Consider the following 11,480-nt stretch of genomic DNA (forward strand, 5'->3'; position numbering starts at 1 on the left):
GATATGTACTAGATTTGTTAATTTTTTAGGGTACCACAGAACGCTCAATGGTGCTTGTAATACACCATATGGGGAGGGAACACTGGTGGATACGACTCGAGCTATAGAATTCCATTCGCTCTCAATAAAATGATGGGTCGGATCCCACAGATCTATTCCATCAGCAGTGGCGTTTCCCTGCCATCACGGAGCCTTTGCCCAGAAAATCTTCTTGTGATGGGGAAGGATGGAGGAAGGCATCATAACAAGATGAGTCCATAGCATCCAACACAAACTCTTTTGTTATGCAGTTGGGTTTCCACAAGAAAAACAGCCCCTATCCAAATGTCCAGTTAAAGATTGCATACTTTGAATTCTTGTCCACGGCGTGTGCTTAGGAAAGAATTACGCGAGTGCCATCGGCCAAGGGCTACTGTGCTTCTCTGTTTATTACACTGAGGCTTAAAACGAATAGTAAGGATGTCTCTTTCGTCCAATTATTTCAGGAGATGTAGCAATGCCGCCCACAACTTTACCAGCGACAATAAAAATGACAGCTATCCCTTGCTACTGTAATGTAAATGGAAAGCTGATAACTAAGGGTAAGCAAGTTCTGTTTGAAATTACTTATTACTTAAATGATGCATAATGGGTAGGATCCAGACTGAAGTATTTCACCTATGGAGGGAGAGATAGATAGATAGATAGATAGATAGATAGATAGATAGATGATAGATAGATGATAGATAGATAGATGATAGATAGATGATAGATAGATAGATGATAGATAGATGATAGATAGATAGACAGACAGACAGACAGACAGACAGACAGACAGACAGACAGACAGACAGACAGACAGACAGACAGACAGACAGACAGACAGACAGACAGACAGACAGACAGACAGACAGACAGACAGACAGACAGACAGACAGACAGACAGACAGACAGACAGACAGACAGACAGACAGACAGACAGACAGACAGACAGACAGACAGACAGACAGACAGACAGACAGACAGACAGACAGACAGACAGACAGACAGACAGACAGACAGACAGACAGACAGACAGACAGACAGACAGACAGACAGACAGACAGACAGACAGACAGACAGACAGACAGACAGACAGACAGACAGACAGACAGACAGACAGACAGACAGACAGACAGACAGACAGACAGACAGACAGACAGACAGACAGACAGACAGACAGACAGACAGACAGACAGACAGACAGACAGACAGACAGACAGATAGATAGATGTATTTATTACGGCATTGAGCCAACGTAACCATACAGAGTGTTACAATCTGGGTAAAATCGAGTAGTATATATATAAGACCATAAAAATATTTGACAAATCCAGTAAGATATATAAAAGGCAAATACAATTTTATAAGTTTAGCTGCATCTTTCTAATACGATAGCATGCCGCCCAAAATTTAGCCACAGATTCAGTAATAGTCCGATTTTCATCGGATACACCTATGGGGTGTAATTTCCTCTTCTTCCACCCCTCCCTCAGCCCCCCCCCCAAATACCCCCCAAAAGCTATTCCCTGGGGGAGGGGACTCCCAAAAAGAGGATTTGGGGTGGTAATTTGTGCTGCTGCAGTAGGGAGGCGGTGAGAAGTCCATGTTCTGTGGGATGTCCGAAATGTTAGTCTGGACCCGAGTCATATGTATGCACTATTTATTAAATAATTATTTCAAATTGCAGCTATACTTGATTGATTTTTTTAATGTAATCATCACTCATTAGTGTAGGGGTAGGCACCACAGCACCCACCAGCACCTTTCCTGGCATCCGCCGAGTGTTTTTTGAAAGTGGGAGGGGCCAGGTGGGCCTTTTGCCCTTTAAGGCTGCTGATTGGCTGTTGAAGAATGATTGGCTGTGTAGCTGCCATCACAGCACAAGGATCTCCACTATGTGATTGAAGGTAATCTGTGGCAGCCATTTTGTGGCTGTGACCACCCCACTGTCAGAATCCTGCCTGCAGGGTGAAAATGGTTGAGGACATCTGCATTAGTGTACTTATACATTTGTAGGTACAGTGTTCCCTGGTTACCCTTTTTTTTAAAAAAAAATCAGATGTTCTGCGATTCTATATGGCAGATTCAATAAGATCACATTGCCCTTGTGGATCTGGATACGTTGAGATGGTCTTACATGTTTTGTTGCGATGTCACTTTTATGTAAAATATACGCTCTAAATATCTAAACTCTATATTGGCCAACATGATGGGCTTTTCAGATTCCTATAAAGTTTACAAACTTTTGAATGATTCCTCTGTTGAACTAACTAAAAACGTGGCTAAGTTCCTTCAATCCGCCATGCTGCTACGCCACGGAAAAGTACAGTTGTAACCAATGTTCCCTCTAAGCCGGGGAGTCCTGTGAGCACAAATTCTTCTTTGTGAGCTACTGGCATTAAAGTTGTGAGCAAGCAATTTGGCTACTGCATAAATTAGTTTGCTCTGGAGCCCTCCTTCCTGAGCGAAGACAAAAATGTGTGAGCCGGAGGCTAAAAAACTGTGAGCTAACTCACACTAACCCAGCTTAGAGGGAACACTGGTTGTAACCTATTATTTTATTCAATGTATTTGTAATACAGTGTCCTACTTGTATACTTTTGTAATGACTTTGTTCTACTGTTTGTTCTACTGGAACATGTAAGCCGTTCAGAGCCCTTAGGGGGTGAGCGGGATAAAATTGAAATATAAATAAATAAATACTGATATATGCCAATAAAGGCTGACTTGATTTGACTTGAAATTCAGATGCATACTTCTAAATTCCCCCCCAAAATAAAATATACATATTGGACTATTTGCATGTTGAGTGAATTGTATCCCTCTTAAAGCTTTCCGTATGTGTTAATCCTGAGAATTTACGACTTCTTGTTTCCATTTATGGCACTGCGTTATCATATGCTTCTACTAATTATTCCTCTGGATTTTTAGGCAGTAGTGAGTTTGTGACAATGGATACTTCAGATTGGTGTATCTATGCCTTTTGTAATACATCATGCCAGATTGAATTCAGCTATGGAGAATGTTCCTTCACCATGACCACCACTAGCAAGCCTTCTACGATCTCCAGGCGCCCTTGTAAGGGGAATTCTCGGAGCTGTCAGAATAAGCCTCCTCCCTATGTAGTTACAAAATCTGATTCCACACTTACTCCTGTGAGTGGTTGCACCGATCTCAACCCTCCTCGAAAGGTGAGCAAAAAATGAATGCATAAGTAGAATGGAACAATATGGAAAAGTATGTATATGTTTGTATGTCCCTTGTTTGGACCCAAAAAGATACCGTATTTTTCGGACCATAAGACGCACCTGACCTTAAGACGCACCTAGTTTTTAAAGGAGGAAAACAGGGGAAAAAATATTCTGAACCTTCGGTCCATAAGACGTACTCACTTTTCCTCCCACTTTTTTTGGAAGAAAAAGTGAGTCTTATGGTCCAAAAAATACGGTAATTAGAATACTTGTTTCAGCCACAGGCCATAGCAAAATTACAAAATAATAACCACATTTATAATACCATACAAGGGAATGCTGCCATGACACACATGCACAAAATTTAATCCATACAAAGTGGAACGCCATAAAAAAAAGTCACAAGGTACTCAATCCAAATAACAGTGAAGCATATGATTGTCAGTTAAGTTTGATCACATTTTCTGCAGCCCTTAAGCAAAGATTTCTACCTTTTGTATGTATGTGTGAATGTGTTAAATGCGATCAAGTCATTTCCAACTTATGGTGGTCCTGTGAATGAATGTCCTCCATACCATTCTATCATGAACAGCCTTGCCGAGGTCTTACAAAATGAGGGCTGTGGCTTCCTTGACTGAGTCAATCCATTTTATGTTGGATCTTCCTCTTTTCCTGCTATCTTTAACTTTTCCTAGCGTTATCGTCTTTTCCAGTGACTCCTGTGTTTCCATAATGTGACCAAAAGTATGGTAGACCTTGGTGTAGTCATTTTAGATTCTAGGGAGAGTTCAGGGTTGATTTGGTCTAGAGTCCACTCTGGTCTGGTAGTCCACAGTATCCGTAAAACTCTCCTCCAACACCTCATTTCAAATGAATCAAGTTTCCTATCAGCTTTCTTCACTGTCCAACTTTCACACCCATACATAGTAATGGGGAATACTATGGCATGAATTAACTTGATCTTGGTTGCCAGCAACACATCCTTACACTTAAGAATCTCTTCTAGCTCCTTCAGAGAGCCAGTTTGGTGTTGTGGTTAAGTGCGCGGACTCTAATCTGGGAGAACCGGGTTTGATTCCCCATTCCTCCACTCGCACCTAGCTGGATGACCTTGGGCAAGCCATAGTTCTGGCACAACTGTTCTTGAAAAAAGATCAGTTTCTGTCACTCAGCCCCACCTACCTCATAGGGTGTCTGTTGTGGGGAGGGGAAGGACTTTGTAAGCTACTCTGAGACTCCTTTGGGTAGTGAGATTGGTATAAATCCAATCTCTTCTTCTTCTTCTTCTTTGTCTTCTTCTTCTTCTTCTTCTTCTTCTTCTTCTTCTTCTTCTTCTTCTTCACCACCCTTCCCAGTCTCAATCATCTTTTGATTTCTTGGTTTTAGTCTCCCTTTTGGTTGATGATAGAGCCAAGGAATAGAAAATCTTGAGCAATTTCAATTTCATTATCACCAACCTTAAAGCTGTATGATTCCCCAGTATTCATTACTTTTGTCTTCTTGATGTTCAGGTGTAATCCTGATTTGGCACATTCTGCTTTAACCTTCACCAGCAGTCATTTCAGATCTTCACTGTTTTCTGCCAGTAATATGGTGTCATCTGCATATCTCAAATTGTTAACGTTCCTTCCCCCAATTTTCACTCCACCCCCACTGAACTCAAATTCCCCTTTCCTTATGCATCTAGACTGAAGAGGCAGGGAGATAAATCAAATCATCCTCATGCCTCTAGACTGAAGAGGCAGGGAGATAAAATACATCTGTATCTGACACCTTTGCCAATTAGAAACCATTCTGTTTCTCTATATTCTATTATAACAGTAGCCTCTTGTCTGGAGTACAGGTTGCACATCAAAACCATCAGCAACCGACCATAGCATTTCATCATCCACACTATGAGGCAAAACTTCCTAATTTCCTGTCAAGGGTTAACATGAATATTAGCAAGCCAACTCCGGCTTGCAGGAGTCCATAATTGGGCCTCCCTGACTACACCATCCTTATATCCTTCAATATTGGATTCAAGAATGTGTTAATTGGCTAATCGTGAGAACCTATGTTCAGTTCTGTAACTAGATGGGAGGGAGAAGCAGGGATGGATGTCATCATTTTGGGGAGGGTTCCATCAAATGGGCTCCCTGATTGGGTTTGGGAGACCACCTGGTGCCAGATGGCCAATGACTATAATTAAGTCATAGGCAAGAGGGAAGTCATGGTAACTTTATGATTCGACTGGACAATCGCTCAGACTATGCCAAGCTTCATTGTGATGGATTGTTGTTGTTCAGTTACACAGTCGAGTCCGACTCTTCGCGACCCCATGGACCAGATCACACCAGGCTTTCCAGTCTTCCGCAGTCCTCTGAAGTTGGCTCAACTTCATGTTCGTTGCATCTATGACACTGTCTAACCATCTCATCCTTTTCTGTGCCCGTCTTCTTTGACCTTTGATCTTTCCCAGCATCAGGGTCTTCTCCAGTGAGTGCTCTCTTCTCATTTGGTGGCAAAGTATTTGAGCTTCAGTTTCATTATCTGGCCTTCCAGGGAACAGTCAGGGTTGATTTCTTTTAGGACTGACTGATTTGATCTCCTTGCAGTCCAAGGGACTCTCAAGAGTCTTCTCCAGCACCATAGTTCAAAAGAATCTATTCTTCGGCGTTCGGCCTTCCTTATAGTCCAACTCTCGCAGACATACATGACTACTGGGAATACCATTGCTTTGATCATGCGGACTTTTGTTGGCAGGGTGATGTCTCTACTTTTTATCATGCTGTTTAGGTTCGCCATCACTTTCCTCCCAAGGAGCAGGCGTCTTTTAATTTCATGGCTGGTGTCACAGTCTGTGGTGATCTGGGATCCCAGGAACGTGAAGTCTGTCACTACTTCCACGACTTCCCCTTCTATTTGCCAAGGAGTGATGGGGCCGGATGCCATGATCTTAGTTTTTTTTTATGTTGAGCTTCAAGCCCACTTTTGCGCTCTCCTCTTTCACTCTGAGCAAGTAACCAATTTGCAAGGTTTTTTTTTCAAATCTAACTTTTGTAGGTTATTAACTTTCCACAGTTATTTTCCACAGTTCCACTTTGTGCAACACCTAGCACATTCATGCCTACATATTATAGTGCCTAGAAATTGTTTGTACTTCATGCGCTATTGGAAATGCAACTGGGAGATACAGTAAATTTGACTTAGTGTAAGCAGCTACCACAGATTTTTTTCTGCATTTTCTTCATTTCCCTACCCCTACCTGGCTTTACCACCTTCAGCCTGTCTCGCCACATAAATCAGTTGGTCAAGCCGAGCTGATGTGAGAATACCATCAGGACTATCACCTAAGTAATGGTATAGTTTAAGCTAGGAATCTCTGCTCTTGCACTTTAATTGCTTCCAGCACTTTATAAACATCCAGGGGTCATTTCCTGCAGGAGCGCACAGGAGCGGAGCTCCGGCAGTAAAGAGCCCAGGGAGTGGGCACATGCAACAAGCCTGACCCCCTGGTCCCAGCAGCCCACAGTCAGAGCAAGAAGTTGCAGAGCCCCCCCCATCCAAAACAGTCCAGTGGCACCTTTAAGACCAAGTTTTATTCAGGTACAAGCTCTCCCTTCTCTGCGAGGACAGATCTGCACGTTCCTCCCCCCCCCAATAGCTAGCAATCCAAAAAAGTCCAATGGAGCCTGAGCAGTGGGTGTTGCCTTCTGACGCACTTCCGGTGATGTAAGGGTGTGTGGCATACACAAATAAGTTATGCTAATGAGTTATGCTAATGAGCTCCTGCACCTCTTTTTCTTCGAAATGACCCCTGTAAACATCTGTGGATGTTTTATGTATGTTTTTAACTGTATTTATATACGCATTCTATGGAAGTTGCCGTAAACCCGCCTTGGCAGGGAGGAGGGCGGGTTATAAATCAAACCAATAAATAAATAAATATTAAAATTTGTATATTGTTTAAACTTGATGCATGCTGTCCTTGTTGTATTATGTTTTATTATGGAAGGGCAAGATATACATATTTTAAATCATCATACAAATAATAAGGCATAGCAACGTTTACTAATTTTTTTTTTTAACCATATCAACAGTTTCAAGAATCATGGAAATTTGGAAGCTGCCAAGTTGCCACTTGCTTAGGAGGTGGAAATCACATTAAGATATCTGATGTGCGCTGTCCACCTCAAAAGTTAAAACAGTGCATCAACGGATTGCCACCAATAAAAAAGCCTGCAGCATCAGGTTGTTGTGAGGTTTTTGAGTGCCAATGTAAGTGATGGTTAAATCAGGACCTGCATTCTACAGGGCATTAATATCAAGCTGAAATGGTGTGTAAGGTCACTTCTAGTTCAATGTTCTAATTCAGATTTGTTATCTGGCACTCATGGGAAATGGGGTTTTTGGTTAATCAAATGTGCTGGATATTCAAGATCAATGTTCCCTCTAAGCCTCACAGTCTTGTGAGCAAAAATTCTACTTTGTGAGCTACTGGCATTAAAGCTGTGAGCAAGCGATTTGGCTCCTGCATAAATTAGTTTGCTCTGGAGCCATCGTTCCTGAGCCAAGACAAAAATGTGTGGGCTGGAGGCTAAAAAACTTTGAGCTAGTTCACACTGACTCAGCTTAGAGGGAACACTGCTCAAGATTATTGTTCTACCCTGCCCCCCCATACCCAGAAGAAATTGCAGCGACTGAACCCTACCACACTGGGAACACCATGGCAACATGCCTGGTGAGACTATCCCCCTCAAGCCACAAAGACATCCTGCAAACAAGCAGTTCAGCTCCTTGGGAGCCATCTAGCTACTGGCAGAGTTGGCTCTTGACAGCTCAAGACAAGTTGAAGGGTAAGGAGTCACCTGAGGATGATCTCAGAACCATCTGTCAGAAGCAAAACAACAACTGGAATCATCTGCACAGGGGTATGATGGCTGAAGAGTAGGAACTTGCCCTCTGGACAATGTCAGCTAATTGAGTGTTCTGGATATTCAAGTGCTGGGTAACAAAGTTTTTACTGTAATTGTGATTGTGTAACAGGCAGGTTTGTCTCATAGATAGGTAAATAAAGGCCCTGTTCTCATGCCGAATTTGCCGCGGGAGAGCCACGAATGCTTGGCGGATTTTCAGGGCGCGATCACACCGCAACATCTGGGAAGCGTGGCACACCCGTGACCAACCCGTGGCATGCCGCCAAAGCTGTGCAGTTAAAAAGTATCTCAGCAAATGCACTAGCAAATGGTTTGCCACGGGCTGCCGATGGAATCATTCTGTGTGATCGCACCGGCGTGCGGCTTTCCCCCTGGCCATCCTCCTTGACGCTCATGCGCTGACGGACAAAACCGCGGTGTGCTGCCATCGCGTCTGATCAGGTTCTGGCGGGTCTAATTGCGGGTCTAATTGCAAAGAGCCATGCCTACCCCCCCCCGCGTTATCTGGCCCGTGTGACCGGAGCCAAAGAACAACTTACTACTTCTGTAATGTCACATTTAGGAGTTTAATAGTCTTAGCTAATCCTCCCTATCCAAAATGTGCCATGATCAGTGATTCTGAGTTGCAGGCAACTTTGCTCATACAATTTTAAGCACTGAAATAGTCCTATAAGAACAACATGTAGGCCAAAGTAACATTTAGATAAACCCAAGGAAATGTTTTCCAGAAAGAAACACGAAGTCATTCTGGTGGATCAAAGAACACATTACTGGTGGTCAAAGGATGAAGTATGAATACCTTGTACTGATCAGCAGAATATTAAAAAATATTAAGGGAGAATGTTTTAAAAAGTTTTAATGATGTGGGTTGCAAACTGAGCTGAAATACATGAATACAAAGTTGTATGGTATGGAAGTACAGAGATGAAAGCTTCAAGGCTCCAAAAATACAAGAGATTGTTTAGGGATAAGAGCTAATAGCATATGGAACTGGGGGTGGTTATATAAGTATTAATGATTATAAGTTATAAATCGGTAGTGACTATATGGGTATAGTAATAGTAGAAAAATCCAAACATGCATGGCATACATTTCCTTGATTCATCTTCTTCCAGGCAATGTCTGGTGTAAGATATTTCAGCTTCATCAAACAGAATTTCTCTCTCGAAATCACATCTGGGTTACTAATAGTGCAATCCAAAGTCATGTTCCACCCTTCTAATCTTATTGACCTCAATAGATTCAGAAAGGTATAACTATGTTTAGGATTGCACTATAAACGAGTGACTTCAGTGAAATGTCAGCTGCAGTTTGATAATGGCACAAGGAAAAGAAATTTAATAAATGTGTAGTTAAATTCCATGGAACAGCTGCTGTTGTGGATAGCTAAGATTCAGGAATTCAGATTTAAAGTGGAAGTCATTTTGTTCACCCACTTGCAGCCTCACTTGAGTCACTTGCAATATCTGGATTAGGGATGTTTCAAATTTCTCCTTACATTTTGGCGTTCAAGATTCCCTGATTTATTTAGTCCAAGGTGTAACCAATAAGCTAGAAATCTTCCATTGTATATATTTTCTTAATTTCTGGATTTTGTACAGAGGACTGCATATAACGTTTGCCACAGAATTCTGAATTCATTGCTGTCAGTTCATTTTTGTCTCTTCCCTTCCCCTCTTATTCTATTTTCAAGTAGTTTGGTTGGCTGAGCCCGCTTCCACATTCAGCTAGGGGGAGTTCATCTATTTCTAACTGAAACCTGTGTGCATCCTTTGGTGGGAGACATAATTTTAGACATTTTCCCGATTAAACTGGACTTCACAAGGAGCTCAGTGGAGGTTACAGCAAACCCACAAAATAAAGGAACAGAACAGGGAAAATCCACTAATTCTTAAATTAAATACTAATACTGGTTTACCTTACAGGGCTCTTTTCAATCAATACTCTATGTGAAGCCCTTTCAGAAACTGAAATCTGTTATATAAATGTTATTAAGATACCACCATGATAATCTTGCAGATAATACTTGCCTGGTTGCCAGTGAAAAGTAAGGATCTCTTCTAGGCATCTAGGCAAATAAACTTATGTAAATTGATAAAGAGCTCCCCCCCTCCTTTCCAATGCCATGTCGATGTGCCATAAATAATTAACCTAGGCCCCAGTCACACAGGTCAGATAACGCGGGGGGGGGGGAAGTGTGGCTGTTCGCCCCAGAGCAAAATAAAGCTCGGTACCCCGATCAGACGGTCCTCCGAGTCTCCGTGCTTCGGCTGTTAGCGGGCGATCACATGGTGATGCTGCAGCATGGCAAAGAAGCGGTGTGGCGTGATCACACAAGCGTTTCACGTTTGTGCGCATGCGCAGTTCCACGGAGCAGCACTGCTTTCAGTTTTGTGTTTGTGTGCATGCGCTTATGAAAAACATCTGGTTTGCGACGAGACGTGGACGGGCGCTGGATGCCATGGGATACTAGCACTCCCACGATCAGACGCCCGCCTGTGCCGTGCGTTTTCCGGGCAGGACACCACAGGTTGGCCACGGGTGTGCTACGCTTCCCAGATGTTGCGGTGTGATCGCCCCCCGAAAATCCGCCCAACATTCATGCCTTTCACGTGGCAAATTCTCCGTGTGACCGGGGCCCTAGATGTGTATGGACAGCAGATTAGTTGTGGGCGGGTAACTGCATTATACTATGACAGAGCAGAAAAGGTTATGTAAAGATAGTCATGCATTTAGGGATGTCCTCACTATGTCCAACTGCTGCATTCCCTTGATCTCCAGAATGCCCTGCTGTAGTGTATTTGTTGCTTTTGCTCCTGTTTGTGTCATAGTGTCACCTGAATTTCGTGGGCTGATCTGTGAGTGGACTATGTACTGATGATCCCACCTTGTTGTGGGAGGTTGCATTTGCTGCTGGATATGGCAGACTTTTGGTCCAACCCATAATTCCCTTGTTTTGACTTTAATAATTTGTGCTCTTTAGGTACTTGCAGTGGATGGGGAAATCAACACTATGTAACATTTGATGGATCCTATTATAACTTCCGTGGGAATTGCACCTATTTGCTGATGAAACCAATCAGACCCAGTTATCAGAACTTCTGGATCCAAATGGATAATCACTATATTGCTGCCATAGATGGAGCTGTTTACTCAATGACCCTTTTCATATATTACAACCATTCTATGATTGTTTTGACACGAGGAGCCAAGAGTGGGAAAGAAGGCAACCTGGTAAGACATTTATTAGTTTCCTTGGGATTCAAAAATCTTGAAAGCACATTACACCTCACAGTATGGATATTAATACATAAGGTTCAATATAGTAGTAGTAGTAGTAGTAGTAGTA

At 42.6% G+C, this 11,480-nt stretch overlaps 1 protein-coding gene across 1 annotated transcript in view; it reads left to right on the top strand.

Moving 5' to 3' along the window:
• The window catches only part of LOC107111907 (mucin-5B-like), a gene marked incomplete at its 3' end in the record, with an annotated part of 105,586 nt that overhangs the window by 69,182 nt on the left and 24,924 nt on the right, over positions 1-11,480 (top strand). The window contains 4 exon segments of the mRNA XM_015412953.1: positions 486-581; positions 2,953-3,212; positions 7,295-7,472; positions 11,115-11,365. Of these exon segments, the coding sequence (XP_015268439.1) occupies positions 486-581; positions 2,953-3,212; positions 7,295-7,472; positions 11,115-11,365 (785 nt within the window).

Source organism: Gekko japonicus, unplaced genomic scaffold (genome assembly GCF_001447785.1).
Source record: "Gekko japonicus isolate JY-2015 unplaced genomic scaffold, Gekko_japonicus_V1.1 scaffold2018, whole genome shotgun sequence".
In the NCBI taxonomy this organism is placed as follows: Eukaryota; Metazoa; Chordata; class Lepidosauria; order Squamata; family Gekkonidae; genus Gekko; species Gekko japonicus.